The sequence below is a fragment of the Crocodylus siamensis genome, chromosome 1 (genome assembly GCF_052110815.1).
Source record: "Crocodylus siamensis isolate JL-2025a chromosome 1, ASM5211081v1, whole genome shotgun sequence".
Classification (NCBI taxonomy): Eukaryota; Metazoa; Chordata; order Crocodylia; family Crocodylidae; genus Crocodylus; species Crocodylus siamensis.
The window spans coordinates 301,058,867-301,080,083 of NC_143395.1; the positions used below are offsets into that span (position 1 = coordinate 301,058,867).

The 21,217-nt window shown below is 41.4% G+C and overlaps 1 protein-coding gene across 1 annotated transcript in view; it reads left to right on the forward strand.

The window, feature by feature from the left end:
- The first annotated feature begins 3,016 nt into the window (after positions 1-3,016).
- Positions 3,017-21,217, forward strand: part of MRPS9 (mitochondrial ribosomal protein S9) — a 53,134-nt gene continuing 34,933 nt past the window's right edge. Inside the window, exons 1-2 of the mRNA XM_090020938.1 lie at positions 3,017-3,189; positions 13,227-13,403. Of these exons, the coding sequence (XP_089877064.1) occupies positions 3,115-3,189; positions 13,227-13,403 (252 nt within the window). The 5' untranslated portion in view covers positions 3,017-3,114. The remainder of the gene's footprint in view (positions 3,190-13,226; positions 13,404-21,217) is intronic.

The window sequence follows — 21,217 nt, forward strand, 5'->3', positions numbered from 1 at the left end:
AGTAAGAATCTAGCTAGTTTTAAATGCACTAGACCAAAATATGCTTTCAGCTATGTTCTCAACATTCCTACTGAAATTAAGATTTTTGCATTACGCATACATTACTATACTAAAATTCATTTTGAAAGGAATATTATATCAAAATGTCATTTATATCCATATATACTGTTGGGGAAGGGCCCATCTTTATGATATGTGTGCGTACCCTAACCTGTTCCTTAATCAGACTTTTTAGTGCTAATGCAATGCAATGCAAACAATAAACAACATGAATTTTAAAGAAGTTCATCAGAATCCTGATTGCAGAAATGTGGCCTTGGTTTTTCAGACATAGGCTGAATATCAATATCTTAGCGCGTGCATGTTAGAGAAGTGTAATATTGTGAGCAAACGTGAGAGATGATGAGCAAAACATGACTGCCATGAGATGACATAGAGCAGTGATTCTCAAACATGATGTCATGGTACCCTGGAATGCTGCAAGATTCTTCCAAGAGAGCTGTGGTGCCCAGCTCCTCTGCCAGGAGGTAAACTGAGAGTTTTTCCTCTCATTTCAGCATCCCACAGACACTCACAGCTGCTCCCTGTCCTCTGACAGCACCTGTGCCAGCTCGTGCCCCCCTCCCCCAGCAGCAGGCTCTGCTTTGCACACGAGCAAACAGGTGGGTGTCCAGGGGAACATGGAGCCATGGCTGCACTTTCAGCCTGGATTGTCTCCAGTCCCTCTTTGCCCCCTCCTTGGGTTGGCAGGTGTAACAATGGGCATACAATAGCACTGGATTCCCTGGAGGAGCAGGCCTAGACCAGGGCTAGAAGGAGGCAGATGATGGGAAAAAAAAAGTGGGACAGTGGGGTGAGGTCCTGGCTCCACATCCCTACCTGGCAGGGGTGCTTAGCTAGGTGCCTCTAAATCAGAGGTGGGCAAAATGGCAGATATTCCATTTCCCAGCAAACCCTGCCCATGTTGCTGCAGCTGCTTTCCATGGAGACCCCAGAAGCAGCCCTGCCGTGACAGCATGGGGCCAGGGTTTCCACAGAGATGAGCCCCAGCATTGCTGGCAGGGCATGCAGCAGGATGAGGAGCTGCTCCAGGCCTGGGACTGGGATCCTGCATTAATGACAGTGTGGTCTGGAGTCTGGAGCCAGGGCAAAGCTGCAATCCACTGCTCACATTGGCATCGCATAGGAGGTGCAGGCGAGTGCACGTGCACCCGCTGAGATCAGCCATGCACCCCCTGGAAGTGCCAGCTGAGAAACCAGAAATGCCAGCGGGAAGTGTACTTTTGGTTTTGGTGCTGGCTTGGCAATTGGCCGCTGGCGGACACCCCGCTATCCCTGGTCAGCAATGTGGTGCCCCGTCAGACTTGGGAGACATACCCTTGCCATGTGGGCAATGGATTGCAGCTCTGCCCCAGTTCCAGACCATGCTGTCACCACCACAAGTTCCTGGCCCCAGAGCAGCTCCCTGCTCTGATGCATGCCCTGTTAGGGCCAGTCTCCATGGAAACCCTGGCCTTTTGCTGTCATGCTTCTGCGGCTGCTGTGGTCTCCATGGAAACTGGCCACAGTGACACAGGCAGTGGCTGCTGGGAAATGGAGTCTGCTGTCAGCCTGATCCAGCCCAGAGGTCAGACTTTGCCCACCCCTACTTTAATGCTAAAAAATTGTTGTGGGGCAGGCCCTGAGGCTAACAAGGTTGAGAACCACTGACAGATAGCCTAGCCATGCCCTTGTTTACCATTCTGCTTTTGCAGGTTCAGCTTCACCCAGAATACTTTTCATGCAGTTAAAGAAACTTTTATTATTGTTGTTCCTGTTCATTATAATTATTACTAGTGTTACCATTAATATTGTAGTTAAAATTAGCACAAGTATTATTATAATTACTACTATGACTAGTATTGCCATCATTATTATAATTGTTACTAAAGCTGCTTGTGATTACTATTGTTACTATGACTAGTATTTGTTATACTTATTACTAATATATGACAAGCATTGTTATCGTTACAATTACTAATACCATTGTCATTTATAATTATTGTTACTGTTATTGTATCGTTCATATTGTTGCTGTTATTATTACTAGTATCATTATTATATTCCTACAGTCCATATGATTATTATTAGCATTATTGTTGTTTATAATTATTACTACATGACTAGTCTTTTTGTGGTTATAATTATTACTAGTTTTACTGTTGCTTATAATTCCTATTATTACATGACTAGTATTGTTACTATTACTAGTACCATTGTTATATGCCTAGTATTCTAATTAGTATTGCTGTTTATAATTACAGTTGTATTATACGTATTGTCATTATTATGGTACTTTTGTACTCAGCACTATATGACTAGTATTGCTATAATTATTACTAGCATTACTGCTACGATTATGACTCCTGTTGTAATTATTACAATAGGATTAATAGTTGTATATGACTAGTATTGTTATCATTGTTATGAGTATGTTATTACTGTTATTAGTATTGTTGGTTATAACTATTGCTAGTAGTATTATACAACTAGCATTGCTGTTATAATTACCACTGTTGTTTATAACAAGTGTTTTACTAGTATTGTCGTTGTTGACTCTTACTAGTGTTATTATAATTATTACAAGCATTGCTGGTATCATCTGACTGGCACCCTTATTATAACGGTTACTAGTATTATTATAATTATTGCTAGTATATTATTATTGTTGCTTTATTGGTTTTATTATTTGCAGACAAATATCACCCGCCCCCCCACAGTAGCCCGGGAGAGAGGGAGAAGGCCCCAACCCCAACCCTGAGGCGCAGCCCCGGGACACTGCAGCTAACTAGCCCGAGGGGCGGAGCGGAGCCCGGCTGACTGCGCGCGCAACCACGTTGCTTCAGAGCGAAACTAACCAACCGCCGCGCTCCAGGCTCTTGCGCCTGCGTAGGTGGAAGGGGGATCACGTGACACGCCCGAAGCTTGCTCGTCCTTCTTTCAGCCAATCAGCGCGGCGCGGGCGGCCCGCTTCCGACCTCACCAGCCGAGTACGCTTGCGCCCACGGCAGGCTTCCTCCTTCCTTCCTTCTCGCTTGGTTCCACCCCCTTGACCTGCGGGCCCAGGGCGCGGACATGGCGGCGGCCGTTCGGCGCGTGCTCTGGCTCAGCGGCGCTTGTAGCGCGGCGAGAGTAAGGCCGGGCGCGCAGGTGAGAGTGAGGCCCGTGCGCGGAAGGAGGCGGAGCTCCGTCCTCCTGCCCCCCCCGAACGCGGCGGGCTGCTGGCCCCGCTCGCTCTGCTTCTCCCGTGAGGCCGCGGGTTCGAGACTGCTGGTGGCAGCTCCTGCATTGCATTGCATTGCACACGGGGCTAGGGGCTTCGTGCAGCCTCTACCCGGCCCCATGCATGGGGTTCATGGCTTGCAGCAGGGTCAGGGCCTCACGCCCCCTGCAAGGGGATTGGGCTCTGGGCCCTCACGCTTGGCCTCATGTATAGGGGTGCATGCTGCACACCAGCATTAGGGCCTTGGTCATCTCTGCTCAGCCCCATGCATGGGCCCTGCAGACTGGGCTGTGCCACATCTCGGTTGTTAGGTTCATGTGGTGTCGCCGGTTGCGGAGAGCATAGATGGGGTGGTGGCAGGGGGAGGGCTGTGGGTTGGGAGTGAGGGGCCACATTGAGGACATGGAGCCATAAATGGGGTCATGCTCAGGCAGTGTTTGGGAAGCAGTGGTGTAGAAGAGGGTTGTGTGGGGTAGTTCGGACAGAACTGATCCTGCCTAAGGCAGGGGTTGGGCAAGATGATGTCTGGAGGTCCCTTCCATCCCAATTTCTCTATGAGTATGGCACACCCCAGGATCGGGGCCCTGCAACGCCTCCATCCGGCCCCACACACACACGAGGGCTCTGTGCTACCTCCACCTAGCCCCACGAATGGGGATTGGGTTCCAGGGCCTCACCTGGAATCGGGCCCCAACCCGCCCTGCGCCCATGTCTAGTGTGCAGGGCCCTGGTCCACAGGGCTTTCTACAGACCTGGGGAAGCTCCCAGGCTAGATGACCGGGGACAAGGGGCTGACAGTCCCTGAGCTAGAGCAATTCTTCTGTGGTAAAGAACTTGGAAAAACCAGGACAGGGCAGAGTGGTTTTGACACTGGATTCCTCCTGACGTTAATCTTGTGAATTGACTGTGGCACCCTGGTTTAGAGCCACTCCTTTAATGGCTATGAAATGCATCCTCCCTTCTCCCCCTTTAACTAAACCCTTGCAGCGAGGCATTTTTTAAGGTGCTTGAAGGTATATAAATACAATCTCAAAACCAGACTGTACTTCAGCACTTAAGAGCCCGAGTGGTACGAGTACAATCCTGTTCTACTCCATGCAGTTCCCTGGAGGAAAGACAGGGCAACACTTGAAGACATCCTCTTTCTCTTTGCCTTTTGCAACCTAGCCTGAAGATGAAGGCAAATCTATTAGCACATTTAGTTCTATGGTCTTCAAGAACTAACGGGTGGACTAGGATCACATTTAAGCACCTAATTGGAGAAATAGGATTTGGCCCATAGCACTAGTAACCAGCAAGGCTGATGGGATCATCTCCAGCTTGGCATAGACTGAAGAACCTCCGTAGTGGCCCTTCCAGCAGAGAGGTAATTATCCTTTATTTACATAGCAGGAAAGACTATCAAGCCCAGTAACTCTAGTTGATCTGGAGCAGTGATTTCCAACTAGGGTGCTTAGGTTGCATTGAAATCCTTTCCAGGGTGGTTTGAGGTGCCATGCAGTGTTAGCATTGTTAGGTTGTGCACACATGATTCACAGGATAAACCCAATAGGAATCCAGTGTTAGACACATTCAGACTTGTGGTTTTTCTGAGTTTTTGCAAGGAAGCATTTCCTTTATACTTTTTCTGTAGCCAGAATGCAGTGAAAACTAAATGCTGGCAGTTTCAGTGGGGTACTTTGAAAAAAGGTTGAGAACTGTCTTTCAGAAATGCAGCCAGTCTTGATTTAAGCACTTGAAATGATGAAGTGGGTAGTGGTAGATTACTCTCGCTATGGAAAAGTTGACTTTTAGAACCAACTGGAATTTTTCAAATTTAAACTTCCAGTTTCAAATCAGTTTATTTCTAAGCTTTGTACTAGAAATGTGCTTCATTATAGTTAATTATATTTCACGGTGTAGAATTCAGTGTATTTAAAATAATCTTTCATCATGCATTTAACAAATGGACTGTTTTATGTCATCAAGACTGTGATTCTTTTAAAACATTTCAACATATAAACTCCTTGCTTTGATACTGGTCTGTGGGTGTCCATAATAAGCTGGAGCTTACCTGAATGTTCATTCCTAGCTTCAGCAGTAAAATGGTGTAAAATGTCCCAAATTGACTTTTGTAGTCAAATTATCTTTAGGGACCTACTTAAATTCATAGCCAGACAAAGCAATTTTCAGGGCTTGGTCGCAGCAAGAAGAGCTAACTTTGAAGGCATTTTGTGGTAGAACCACCCGTTGCCACTGATTGGTGGAAAGGCCCTAGTGGGGAGGAGGAATGAGGGGACAACTGCCATCTTGGCTGCTGGTTGTCCTTTGTGCCAGCCTGCTAGCTGGTGCCTTCCTCTCCCAGGAGGCCGCAAGGCAGCTAGGACCACTGGCTCCCACTGGGGAACCAGCATTTAATTTTTATTAAGTTGATTACATGGACAGTTGCAGATTTTGTAGTTTCCACAAAACTGTGAATTAAGTAGGTCCCCAATTATCTTCTATCCAAGTGAGTTAAGGGGGCCTGTATCAGTATTAAACAGATTCTCCATTATAGTATTAATAGACTTGGCAGGATTTGATATTTATTAATAAACATTGTTTTCAGCTTGACAAAAAAATATTTCCATCAGTAATCATCCAAATGTATAGAAAGGTGATGTAAAAGAAAAAATCAGGGACGGGGTAAGGAAATGTGGGGCAGGGGGCACCTATGCGCGGGCACACACACTCTCTCTCTCTCTCTCTCTCTCTCTGTCTGTCTGGAGTGAGGGGATCTCTGGCTGTGCTGCCTAATCACTGCTCCTCTTGACAGTGGTTCAGCCAGCCACTGCAGAAGCTGGGGGCTGTGCTGGGACAGGGGTTGGAGGACTGTTGGCAGCCAGGGAGCCCTGTGCTACCAGCCACTCACTCTGCCCAGGTCTCAGCCAGGGATGGGGCACCAAACTCCCAGCAAGCCTGGGCTAGCCCTTGCATGATCAGGTCTTTCTAAGAGTTTGGCCTCCACCCTAATTATGCAGGGACCAGGCCAAACAGGAGATCTGGGAACACATCCCTCAGTGACCCTTTAGGGGGTGAGCCCTGCCTGGCAGGCACCAGGGGAGAAGTACCTCTCTGCTGGTACCTGCCAGGTGGGACTCACCTTCTAAGGGGCTGCTGGGAGCTGCTTGCCACCCTGGGGTGGGTGGCTGCTGCCTCTCCCCATGTTCCTAGAGTTCTGAAGTGCCTCTGCACTCTTCTTCTGGTCCCTGCCCGCCCAGCTCTTTCCTGATGAATGCACCAAATGATTTAAAGCAGATATGCTTTATTGATTTATGGATATTTACTTTTACATATTTTAAAGTGATTTTTATAAAGCTTTTAACAGTATATTGTCATTATTAAATTGTCTGCCCCCCCACACCGCTAATTTTATGCATCCAGAAAATTTAAACCAATAAAAATTGAAAGAATTGCTCAGAAATAAGTGTTGATTTTAGCTGTCAAAATGACAGAAAAATAAAAATTGAATTCTGCCAAGCCTAGGTATTAAACACTAGTTTTACACCAATGTACCTCCATTGATTCCAGTGAAGCTAATGGGCAAAAACTGATGAAACAGTAACTAAATAGATATTGCGCCTAATACTTAAATCCCTTTGAATTTCTTTCTGAGAGAGTACCATTTAAAAGTGCTTTGTTTCTCTTTAAACAGACTTTATTTTTCTGCAGATATTGCGCTCTCTAGAAAAGGACTTGCCAGGATATTCAGAGATGCTTTTATGCTCTTTACATTCTTTCCCCATGTGTTAAGAAATTGAGAGGATAGAAGCAAGTTGTTTTTTTCCTGGACTAACGTTCTATTAGTTCAGGACTGCTGTTAATATCCATTATGTTTTTTTTAGAAATAGTAAAAATACTATCTGTAATAACACTGTATGAAATGTATGATAAATTAATATAAATGTGTTATTCCTAATTAAATGCATCGTTCTATCACATGGTCTGACTTAAATGCCAGAAACATTCAGCTTTGCTTTTCAGTTCTTATTCGCACCACCCATGAAATAGTACTCTTATCCCAAAAGAGATACCTTATACAATAGGTGTTAATTTGCATAAGAGGCTCTTTTTCTAATTATAAGCAGTTTATGTGTCCAGGGACTCTTGATTAGTGACAAACTGAAACAAGGGAAGCATATGAATAGCTTAAGGGAAGAAGGAAAAAATGGTAAAATTACAATAGAAATTTACAAGAATAGGATAGATGTAATCTTTTTAAAGTATCTTGTTTAAAATATGGCAGAGAAAAAGCAATTGTGGGCCAAGATTCTGTGAGGCTTACTATAAGAAATCACTTGTTCACTAAAAAGAATTACAAATAATTAGCTACTAACAAGAAAAATAAGACACCAAATAAATTCAGTTGTTTCCTGAAGAAAGAAAGTAGGTGATAGCTCTAAACGTCGCTTACTATCTCAGTGTTTTACCCTCCCAAATACTTACAAGAGTTTTCTTCTTGAAGGCTACATGTATTTATATATTGATATTTTTTTGTAATCCGTATGAAAATGAGTTGTTGTAGGAAACTGGTGTAACACTATGGATCAATGTTTTTTTCATATGATATGATAATAAATACATGTTGGAGATATTACCTGAAACTTAAAATGAAAGCCAGATAAAAAGAACCTCAGCAACAAAGTTCAGTGCCTGTTTCAAGTGCTGTTATATTAGGCTTGAGGAATTGATTTGCTCTTGCCTGTATTTTCTGTAAGAACCATGTTCACATGCCTCTACTTTTCCACCTCATTCAGCTTTACAGCTGGCACACAAAGATTGATCATGCACTGGACTGAATTGCAGTACTTGTTTTGCAATATACACCAAAACTATACAGAAGTTTAGGACAAGAGATAAAGCATACTGTATTCAGTTGGAACTGCAAGTAGAATTTGGGTAGACGTCGTAATTATCCCAGATAAGATTTGGGTTAACAGTACAAAAATACAGCAGAAGGTATTAAATTCATCCATTTAATACAGATGTTTTTGCCCCTTGCTTTCAAAACCATATAATCGTGTGAGGATTACCCTAATGAAAGGTGACAGAGATGCTTCTGTGCCAGTCATACCTCCTACAGCCAACACACCAGAGATGTATGTGGCCATGGGAAGAGAACATGGCTACAGTATTCTTATAGCATGACAGCAACCTTTTGTATTTTAGCCTCTTATTGCCTTTAACCAAGAGGTAGAATCTGAGCTCCTTACTCTGGTATATAATTTCTCTATAACTTTGGTGGGATTTCACTTGTATATATGTATGTAAGACTGGGGTTCTACTGTGTAGCTGCATCAGTTATGGCTTAAAACACTTTAGGTATATTGTACATTTATTAGAGCAATGTCAAAAGTATGGCCTGCTGTGGTCATAAAGGGGTTAGGAATTCAAGAGCAGGGCCCATCACTGAAATCTAGGGCACAGAATTGGGGTCATGTATCAACAGTGGTAGGCAAGTGACAATTGTGTTTACCCCTGTGGCCACTGGCATCAGTCACCTTGCCATGACCACATTCACATCTGGCCCGTGAGGAACCCCTACGGTCTCAATCCAGACGAGGGAATGATATGAGTTTGGCATCCCTGTTCTACAACATGTATTAGTTTAGCTGAAAATTTTAATTGGCATACACTTGTTTAGATCCTGACTTACAAACAAAGATGGCTAGGCATAAGAGGACAGTTAATGTCCTATGTCAAGGAGCAATACACATCCTCTGCCAGCAGAATGGGGTCAGAGGAGGGGCAAGCTGAAGTGCCCTGGGTCAAGATACAAGGGGGCCAAGGGAAGAGGGATTTAATGGTGGCAGTCTACTACAGACCCCCCAACCAAGGGGAGGAGCTGGACCAGGAATTTTTGGGCCAGTTTGCAGAGGCACTTAAGGCAAGGGATATAGTTGTCATGGGTGATTTAAATTATCCAGACATCTGCTGGGAGGAACAGTCAGCCAGGTCGGACCATTCCAGGAGGTTCCTGGCCAAGATACAGGACCTCCACTTAATTCAGGAGGTGCACAGTCCCACCAGAGGAAATGCCTTGTTGGACCTGGTCCTGGCCACAGGCCACGACCTGATAAGGGGCCTTCATGTCCTTGACCACCTGGGTGATAGTGAGCCAGAGGAGAAAGCAGACCTTTAACCAATTCTTCACCTCCGTTTTCTTGTGCAGGGACCGGGACTTCTCCACCGTGATGCAAGAGGGACTCGAGGGGAATGTCTCCAGACCTCAGGTTGGGGAGGGAGGACTGGGTTAGAGAGCTTCTGGAGGGGCTGGACATGTTCAAATCAGCAGGTCCAGATGCTCTCTACCCCAGGGTGTTGAGAGAGCTAGCAGGAGTTATTGCAGGACCCTTGGCACGGCTTTACGAGCGCTTGTGGTGCTTGGGCCAGGTGCCAGATGATTGGAATATAGCCAATGTGGTCCCCATCTTTAAAAAAGGGAGGACCCGGGCAACTATAGGCCCATCAGTCTTACCTCAATCCTAGGGAAATTCTTTGAGAAGATCATCAAGGAGCACATCTGCGATGGGCCGGCTTCAGGGATGATGCTCAAGGGCAACCAGCATGGTTTCATTAGGGGCAAGTCATGTCAAACCAACCTGATTGCCTTTCATGATCAGGTCACAAAAGCGTTGGATGCAGGTGATGCCATGGACATAGTCTTTCTGGACTTCAGCGAGGCCTTTGACACCATCTCCCACCCCTTCCTCATTAAAAAACTAGGCGATTGTGGCATTGATTCATCTACACAGCCAGATGGATTGCAGATTGGCTGAAGGGTCCTACACAGAGGGTGGAGGTGGATGGGTCATATTCGACATGGGGGGAAGTGGGCAGCAGAGTCCCACGCTGGTCCTTGGGCCCACGCTGTTCAATTTCTTTATCAGCTATTTGGACTACGGGGTGAAAAGCACCCTGTTTAAATTTGCTGATGATACCAACATTTGGGGTGAGGTGAGCATGCTAGTAGGGAGGGGAAGACTGCAGCAAGACCTGGATAGGTTACAGGAGTGGGCTAACAAAAACAGGATGCGTTTCAATATTGACAAGTGCAGGGTGCTGTCAATGCGAGGTCATGGTTGGCAGGGCTAACCGGACCTTGTTGTGCATCCACAGATGCATCTCAAGCGGGGCCAAGGAGGTAATCCTCCCCCTCTGTGCGACATTGGTCAGGCCACAGCTGGAGTACTGTGCCCAGTTCTGTGCAGCCCACTTCAGGAGGGATGTAGACAACATTGAGAGGGTCCAGGAGGGCCACCCGCATGATCTGGGGACTACAGGGCAGACCCTACGAGGAGAGACTGTGGGACTTGAACCTGTTCAGGCTTCACAAGAGAAGGCTGAGGGGGGGCCTGGTGACCATCTATAAACTCACTAGGGGGGACCAGAAGGGTTTGGGAGAGACCTTGTTTCCCCTAGCGCCCCCTGGCATAACAAGGAATAACGGCCACAAGTTGTTAGACAGTAGGTTTAGATTAGACATCCGTAAGAACTACTTTACAGGGCAGCTAAGATCTGGAACCAACTTCCAAGAGTAGTGGTGCTGGCTCCTACCCTGGGGGTCTTTAAGAAGAGTCTTGATGCCTACCTGACTGGAGTCATTTGAGCCCAGTTTTTCTCCTGCTCAGGCCGGGGGTCAGACTTGAAGATCTACAAGGTCCTTTCTGACCCTACTTCTATGATTCTATGAAATCATTTCAGCTGCAATAAGGTTGCTAGCAATAAGTCTGCTAACTAGCTTGGTTTTGTTTTGCTTTGTTGTTTGTGGGGTTTTTTTATGTTGGCACTGGAACATGTACCCTAAGATGTAAACTGAGACTACAAGCTTACGCAGAAGACCATAAGATTCACCACTGAATTTAATATCATGGCACTGTTGACCATGGCACGATGAATAATGTTGAATAGATCTGATATTTTCACCCTTCTGTAGTGTTCCTCTCTGTCCTTAGTTTCTCTCCCCGCTCCCTTTTTTCTCTGTGGGAAGGAAGAAGCATCAATTCCAATCATCAGTTCTCTCTCCAGTTTATGGCATAACTAGACAGCAGAAGGGCTTTGTTAATTCTAGCATTGGATGGATAAAATAGTGCATAAAATTGGCATTAGGCCAAAATTGGGACATTATAACTCTGTCAGTGATGCTTCTGTTTCTCTGGCAGAGTGCTTGATTGAAATTACAGTTGTCTTACCCACTGATTATCTTGGTAAAAGAAAAACAAATCTGTCTAGCCATATCCTACTGTCTTTCACAGAAGCCAAAAGATAAGTGTCCCTTGGGTTATGACTTGTGAGCTGGAACTAAGTTCACTAGTATTTGTTGATAGGAATTGCCCTGGAGGGGTTTTAAGAGTCAAGGGAATAAATTGTTCAGCCAAAGAATTGTCAGTAACCTAAATATTCAAGAAATCCTAATGAAATGTCTTAGTGAAAATAATAGCTTACAAATTAAGGAAGCAGTATCCTTTGCTGACTCTGAATATTCATCATTTTATTTTAATCAAAATAGCAATTCAGAAAACTTTTAAGTGAATGAATTTTGAGTAGCTTTCCACCTCTAGAACAATGGCTGACAAACTGTGCCAAAATGTGTTTTAATGTTTTCAGTGGAGTTTGTGTCTTGCGCGGTTGTATACTGTATGCCAGAGTGTTGATTTAGCTCCCTGCCTACACTATTGTGTCATGACACTTTGCAGAGTCTTTTTTAAACTGTGGACCAGGAGCTCAAAGATATGAAGAGTGAGACAGAGGTAGCAGTCTTGTCATGCCATCATTTCATATATTTGAGAGAAAATGTAGAACGAAAGTAACCAAGAGACTGAGTGTTTTCAAAGTAGCAAATTTATACCTAGTGGTATCAGTTAATGATTTTTTTCTTGACATTCTTAAATTGTTTATTTATCTATAAAAAAAAAAAAAGAAGATATTTTTAGTATCTTTTTGCTTTCCAGTATAAAGCTGGTCGCCCCAAATGGTTCTTTTTGTATTGGAAGCTGGTTCATCTACCTTTTCTATTTGGATTCATTTGTAAAATAGGAAGATCAATTGTGTTTTGATATATTGTAATAATATTATTATGTGTATTGTAATAATATTATTATGTGTGTTATTGTAATGTGCCAAAGCCCCTCTCAGGCCTGGGGTCCATTTTTGCTAGGTTCTCTGCAGTTGAATGAAAGTCTGTTTCCACCCTGACCTGTGCTGAGAAACACTAGGGTCCAAAGCGCTGTTCAGACTGCGTAGCACCACTGCATGATTTTCAGTGCAAGAATGGTTCCTAAGCTATTTCATTGTTCCAGGAGAAAAATACTAGAAAACTGGCATTGTCTCAAAGGTTTATTGTGTACAATTTCTTTCTCCTTCCTTTTTCTGGTAGGGCAACATTAAGAACGTATCTTCGTACTTTCACCACACTTTGCATTTGTTGTTTAATTTGCACTTATTGTGAAGTTCTCTCTGTAAACGCATGCAACCAGCACATGTGCATGGTATGCACACAATAAGAGAAAAATACAGTCAATTTATTTCCAGATAGAAAGAGGATCCTCTTTCTTTTTTTTTTACCATGCATATCTGTTTTGCTTTTTCTAGACACTCCCAATATGAAATACTATGCGTCCTTCTGTTAGTGAAATCTCACCTTTTGTCCCCCAAAACCAGGAGCTTATTGAAATTTACGTAACATTATTAAGCAAAAATGTAGTCGTTCAATCAGAACACAGCTTGGAATTAATATGTCAGGTATAAGTGCTAAACTGTTTGAACAACACATCTGTAGACATGTTTTCTGCAATTAAAAGAAAACAACTTCTGGGATATACCTACTATTCCTTAATTTCTGTGGTATAGAATCCTATTCTAGGCATGTTTCTCTTTTTATGTCATGCATTTTGTTAAGAGTTCACTGTGGGAACAACAAAAATTAAGCCTCTGGTTTTTTCCTTAGACATTAAGACTAATCTGTACCAGTACAGCAGTGCAGAACAGAAGTCATATTCCAGGACCTCCAGTGTACACACAGGATTTTATTAAAGAACAGACTGAAGAGTTCAACCTAGGAAAGAGACATTTAGCCAACATGATGGGAGAAGATCCAGAAACTTTTACCCAAGAGGATATTGATGTAAGTACAGTTGCTCTGTTGGAGAAGTAATTTACTGTAGAGTTTCAGATATTGAAAGCACTCTACTTCAGCATGAGCCCCTCAGCTCTCTGTGAATTTTAATCAAACTGTCAGAATAAGAAGGAATACTACTGTATATTGCAAACATTGCAACTGTGGTTGTGAATAGAGATTCTACCCCTGCTACACTGAGAGGTCAGCATTACAGTATAGGGCTGTATACTATATCTTGGTAAAGCACAGTAGGTTATTTTTAAGACTGCTAATGGACAATCCACTTGATCTAAGGTCATAAGAACCACTGTGAAGGTTTTTGTAGTACTTGGAAATGTTTACTCATAATTTGACCTGCTGTGTATCTTTAGGTCAGGCTTTCTTGCATGATATCGTAGCAGCTGGTGATGCAAATTAAATTTTACAGGTTATTTTCCAACCAACACTTGATTCATTTCACTTAGTGATTTTAATATAGACCTAAATTTAAGTTTATACCAGTAGTTCCTAACATATATTATTTTATTGGTATCCTTCTGGTAGCTGGTTATTGGCAGATGGGTGCTTTCCTTTTTTTCTAAATTCCTGTTATCCCATGCATTCACACTGCCTTTCTCTTGCTCTCTCTCTCTCCCCCCGCCCTTTGTCCTGTTGTATTTCACTTTCTTTTTATGCTCCCTCTGAAGTGCCTCCCTTTTGTGGCTCATCCGTCCTATTTTACCACATACCAGAAGGCTGGTGATAGGGAGAGCTTTCATTTTGGTGACTTTGTAGGGTGAAGTGGTATGCATTGGGAGCAGAAAAAAGAAGGCTGAGCTGGTTGCTTCATGGGCTACTGTGAGAACAGGGAGATAAGGTGGCTTTTGAGAAACTGTCAACTAGCACACTGGGTTCCTGGTCCATGACTAAGTTTTAAAAGCACCAGAATAGTACAAGCAATAAATAATTCTGCTTTGTCTGTAGCAGATTGCAGCTGTGATTTAAGCAGAGCTGGAGTTAAGCAGAGCTTTTCCCATCCTCCTCTTCAACACTAATAAACACTGGTTTGAATATTTTGGGGATACTCTTCTACCACAACTCTGCTAATATAAATGGTTTAGTTGGCTATAGGGGTAAATGTACTGTAAATATTGGAAATGAAGTTATACATGTCTTAATTATAACAGGAAGTCATTGCTGTATTTTTTTTAAATATGTTCAGACATACAGGTAGCAAGCAGATCGCTGTAACTAACAGGGTATAGTCAAGACTTCCTCATCCAGCAGTTTCAAAACATAATTTTCAAAAGGATGTTAAATCAGGACATCTAGCAATACAAATTCTATTCCCACGTGGTTTAAACTAGACTTGTTCAGCCACATATACTGGTCACTGATCAGTGATAAAATCCTGATATAATCACCTACTTACAAAACAGCATGCTTTTGTATACTCAAGTTATACACCCATTATTTGATACTTTGGATAAATCGGCATCAGAAAACACGTGTATAAAAATGAACATGCTGCTAACAGTTGCCTCTGTCAACAAACAGAAATACATAGTTTTCTCCCTTATGTTATAGAGATCACAAACTCTAAAACCATGTTTCCCAGCTAATCACTTAGAACACACACTTGCCATCCAACTCATCTCAGGCAAAGGCTTGAACAAACAAATGGGACTGACTTCTTGCCATTAACATGAACAGTCTTCAACTCTGAGGAGCCATATTTACCATGGTTCTTAGTCCTTTGATTTTTGAAGTATGTCATATGTATACTAAAGTTTATATTAAGGAAAGAGAAGGTTAAACTTTTGTAAATAATTTTGATAATCAATTTACATTTAGAACAATAGAAACAAATCTGATATTATTCTTGTTCCTCTAGGTGGAAGTACAATTGCAGATGCTCTCACCTCTGGGGTCTGTTTAACTTCAGTATGATTGTTGTTTTAAAGGCACTGATGCACCTCTTTGTACAATTAAGTCCATCATGAAAACAGTTGATTTATTTGCTTGCATTGGCCTTATTATTTTGTGCTTTTAAGCTATGCAACTTCCTTTTACTAAACATTTGATTTTCCATTTGGTGACCAATTCTACTTAGTCTTAACAGAACTTGTCTTGTTTGCATAACAAGTAAAAACAATGTTAGTGTAACTCCCAGAGTTGGAGGTTTTGTGGGCATAGAGCTGATTGCCTGCAGGGTCAACACTGGGAGGGTGAATACAGCTTCCTATGCATGGATCAAGGACCCAGAGAACCGGCTTGTATAGGATGTCATGAAATGGGTAGTATGACCATGTTCTGGGATTGGAGCCCCTTTATGTACATGTACTTGGAAGGAGGAAGATCCTTCTGCACACAGATACCAATGGGATGTTACAATCATTTGGATGAAAAGACTGAGCTCCCTCCATTCTGGAAGTGAGCTTCTCCATATGCAGCATGGATGACAAATACAGAGCCACTTCACAAATTTTATTTTTGAAAAGATGGAAAAAACAAAAGAGTAGCATTTTATTTTAGAGATATCAAGTATCTACAGTGCACATTTAATTTGCTCACATCCCATCAGGTGTTGAAAAAACTTAAGAGTGCATAATAGTGCCTGCTATGCATAATTAAATTTCTGTTATAAAAATATAAAAGCTGCTTAGCACTTGCAGCAGAATTATCAAGCTTTACACTTCGGAGAGTAATAATTCCTTCTGATGAGTACTTATGTACCTCTCTCTCTTCTACTGTTAATCAATCTGTTCAGTGCATTTCAAAAGTAGACATCATGGGATTCTGTCCTTCACTTGCATTTTATCTGTGTTTTAATAATGTTTAAACCTTGTGAATTTAAAACAGGTGCTATAGGAAAATAAGTTAACTGTGCATTAATACTCCTACTGGATGTTTCAAATGAAGAATTGGCTTTTGCTGGTGCTTTTATTTAGGAATAGAAAGTTAAGCGGTACATTACAACTGAATTTCTTGTGGGGGGGATCCAGTAAATTGATATATAACTCTGCAGAAGTCTCCCAATTGCTTTTTAATTGGTATTATAGACCTTGCTCTGAAACAAGGATATTTTATTCTCCTATGTGTGAATATGTGGTATGAAGTTTCTCTAATTGATTTGCTTTGCCCATTCCATTTGATGTATCATTTTTCACAATATTTCATAATTTGTGCTCATTTCTAATGAACAGAGTCGTTAGGACAGGCATGTCTAAGTACAACTGACAGCTAACATTAGGTGCCAGATGCAGTTTATAAAGCTATGTAGAACTGCAGAGAACAGTTTAAATAAATTAGCACCTGTACATTAGTCTCACTTGCTGGTAATTTATAAGCGAATCAGTAGAGATGACATTTAGGTAAGTCATTGATCAAGTTAACAGCTGCATACCCACTGCCCAGCTGGGATACCTAATTAATAGAGATTGCAGTCCTGACCCAGTGCTTTTCCCTGGTTGAGTCTGTAATCCTTTTATTTGTGATTTAACTTTAACTTATGGACATAGTAAACAGTCTCCCTTCATTTCAAACTGTCAGATCACTGATACTCCACTTTAAAGCAAAACAATTTAAGTAAGATTAATACAAGAAAAGCATGTTAAGCCCCATGACCTATTTATATGCTGGGTTTTTTTATTATTCATTCCAGATACCTGAACTCCGTATGAAGCATCTTTTTTTTAAAAAAAAGTTAGTTAAAAAATTAGAGCTGCTTATTTAATCAGTAGGTACCTGCTGAAAATCTCTTGCAAAATAGGTTATAAGTCTTAACTGATATTTGGCATGCAGAAAGATTAATGTTTAAATGTAAAGCAAATGTTTTAAAGCAACTAGTTTCACTTGCAAATGTCTTTGTGCAAGAATATTGCAAGACTTGATTGTCACAAAGGATATTGTGACCTGAAGCATATAAGAAGCCCCCAAGAAAATGTTGTTTGTTTATTAAGTACATTCTCTAATGGATAAATGTTAAGAATTTTATATTAAAAAGCCTAGCACATTTGACTGCTAAAGGATATTCAGATTTTAGCAAAATAAACCCTTACACACTTGTGATTCCTAATCTGTATGAAATGCCAGTACCTTTCAGAAATATAATTCTACATTAAAACAGTGGTTCATAAACTACAACTTTTTCTGTTGTCTAGAAGCAGAATATGGTATCTAACATTTGTTTGTAATGGCAAGTTGTTGTAGTTCATTTTGAAATAAGTTGCTTGAAGCCAAAATATTTCTTCCTGTGATTGATTTATTTTTTTAAAGAAGTCAATTTCTTTATGCCTTAATTAAGAAAAATCCTTATTATTTTTAAGAAAAGTCCATGTGGACTGATGCCTTTCTTGTTTTGTTTTTTTTTCTTTCTGTTTTTTATATAGAAAGATCATTTGTTAAAGTGGAAATAATTGCTGTTTCGTGTACTATACTATGTGTAACCTTTTCATGGTAACAATTCTGTGAACAAGATTTTGGTGTTTTAAAGGTGATTGAACCACCTATCAGTAGAATTATTTGTTTTAAGAAACAGTTTTATCTGCATAAAACCCAATAATAGTATCAGAGTTGATGTTATAATCATACTTTTATTGTAAGTTTGATTTTTTTTTTTCACAGACCCTTTTGCTTTGAATAAAACAGGATTTTTTGGCCTCAAAGATGTGTAATTATCATTGATTTTTAGCAGGGTTTTTTGGAAGTTACATAACCCGATAAAACTACTGTGAGGTTTTTGTTTTGTGTGTATGTGTGGTTTTAAGAGGTTAATAATTTTAAAATAGCTTTTATTAAACACTTTTGACTTGATACACATTTTAAAAATCCTACAAAGACTTTTAAGAAAGATATTGGAAACATGGCTATTTATTTGCAGTCTTAGTGATGGGCATGGTCAGTGGGATTACTTCCCTGTTAAACTCTCAGTGCTGTGTTCATGTTGAGAGCATTCCTTTTGAGCTGTGAGGGGTGATAATCTTGTTCAGAACTGGAGGTTTTCTCAAGGACAAAGATGGTAAGTGGAATGGGAGTTAGGCTGATGAAACTGAAGAGCAGAGGCAACCTGATGCAGAGAAATCAGCGACCTAGGGATCTGAAATGTTTCAAATGTTGTGCCCTTAAGTATGATGTCAGAGCTGAACTGGTTAAATACTTCAGCACTTAAGGCTCAATTTAAAAAAAAAAGTATTAGGTCTTATTTTTTTTCAATGCTCTTGGGCCCTTTCTTTTCACCAATTAGGCTGAGACAAGCTGGGAAAGATGTCAGGCTTCCCTGCAGAATACCCCTGTTGCTGAAGGTTCCTTGCTAATTCAACACAATCGCTATAAATTGTCCAAACCATTACATGTTATGGTGGGGATGTACCACAGATAGGCTGGATGCAGTCCGGAGGCTAGGGTGGACCTGTGCCCTCACAACCATTCTTGCTACAGGGCCACTATGGAACAACTTTACAGGACCCTAGCCTGTTTGGTATGCTGACTCAAAGATCCTGAGTGTAGCAAGCATGGTATATCTTTCCTTTTTTCTTGTGTGATTTATGATGAGTCAGACCGAATATTGTTTATCAATCCAGTTTGAATTAAGGCGCACACTTCTAAATACCTAAAGATAAAGTTAAATATATATCAGATACAGATAATGAAATGGGCAAATTAAGCCAGGTTAATTTGGTGCTAGCTTTGGGCTTTGGAGGAATGAAGGAACAAGATCCATCAGCTTGTAAACCAGGGAAGAAAATGTCATGTAGGTTCAAGCTGATGTAAGAGGGGAAATACTCTAAATGAGGTTTGAGTATAACTGTCTACTTTTCTGTATATGTGACATTTGATGGAAATTATTCAATGAACTATTGCATGTTTGCAGGCCATTTATTCATAGGTCATTTTTTGGATAGAAAGGAATAAACTTTAATCCCCATTTAGCTGGTTTGGATTCAGACTGATAACCTACTGGTGAAAGAAACTGTAGCCCACCTGGTAGTAACTCAGGCTCAAGCACTTGGTTTTAAAATGACAGAATTATATATAGTTTTAATTTGCTCTTTTGCATGTACGCATAATGATTTCCCAGGACTTTCAGATTGAAAAGAATTACCTCTGCAACTTCAGTTAAATGAATAATTCATAGCAGAAGTAAGGTATTTTCTCCCAGGTGGAGGATCCACTAGAACAGTCGTTTTCGAGCTATTCCGTGGAACCCTGTAGGGGTTCTGTGATGGGTCATCAGGGGTTCTGCAGGGAGATTGGGTGTGATGGCTGACATGGTAGGTCACTGTTGCTAGCCTGGGTTGCCTGGCTCCATGGATGTGGTTAGAGATTCCCCAGCAAAAGAAGTGATATGAAAGGGTTCTGTGACTTTAGGGTGTTTTGAAAAACGCTGTACTAAAAGATAGATGACAACTCTTTGTGAAAAAAGCACTGCAGTATTCAGTGCCTGGGTTCTTGAGGCAACTTATTCTAGAAGGCAGTGTGGCAAAGTGGGATGAAACTTATGTCTACCACATTAGAGCGTTGTGTTCCAATCCCAAAAAGAATGATACGGCTTCGTTAACTAGAGTTGTAAAATAATAACCTGCTATCTACATATGGAAGGGGAGTGTATGTATGCATCAGGCATTTTAACATTTCTCATTGTTCTCTGATACTATCCCAAGTAATTTGTTCTCAACCTTATCTGGAGGGGCATTACCAAAATCAGAGCTGCCCCCACTCCCCTGAATAAGCTATATGGAAAGAATCCAGTGGTCATGTATTCTTGAACTGTATGTGTCCTCTCATCCAGACTCCCAGACATCTACTCATAACCCTCAGGATGAGAGCCACTGTCCTACAATAAAAGCCTATAGTGTGGTCTGGAAAGGTCTGTGGGGAACCCTCAGAGTCTGTGGCCTGTCACAGCTGCTTCAATCTTAGTTATGTATAATTTTAAAGTACACTAGCTTGCTCCTACATTACATATTGAGACTGTAGTTGACTACTACATTTTGGTCTGATTCATGAAGGTATTCTTATATTGGAAACCAGTGTTGCAGATGTGAAGACGATCCCTATTACGTGAGAGTGATTCAGGAGAAGGTTAGACTAATACCTGTGTGCTCCAGTTCAAGTTACTCAGAGATTAGTTCTTCATGGGAGACTAGAGGCTGGTTCTCTTTTTATTTCTGTTTGTATTAGACCCAGAAGCAGGGAGCTAGAGCTTTTCAGAGCAGTTTTATTGAAATGTGCTGCATCAAAGCTGAAATATTAAAATTTGCATCAAAGCTGGAATATTCTGTGTAGCTATACCGGTTCTCCTGAAACTTTGGAACCTAGGTGCTCAATAGATTGGGAGATAAGAGAAAAGGCCTAGGATGCTGGAGATACAGCTGTTCTAGGCAGCATCCTAAGCACTGACTTTGCAAATCATTTTTGCAAAGATTTTGCACAGATTTTGTTTTTGTTCCATATTGGAACAGAAAGCTATTCAAAAGCCATGAAATGAAATTGTTGTTTTACAGCTAGCTGTGTTGAGAGTGAGAAGCAAATCCTAAGCTTTCCTAATGTGAGGTTGTGGGTCAGGAACTTTTAGCACCAAAGGTGACTGTGAGCATGTAACCCCCAGTAATTTTTATAAGCTTAAACTTCCATCTCGTATATCAGTCATTCTCTGTACTGTGGCTCTAGCATGTTGATATACTGTGCTGATGATGACTTTTTGGTGTCAGTTATTGTAAGTGTTTGAACTGGGTCCTTTAAATACTGGCATAAAGAATACCTCTTAAGTACATATAAAGCCAGTCTCAGTATCTCATAATATATTTCTATAACGTGTTGTTAAATAAGGTGTTTGTTTA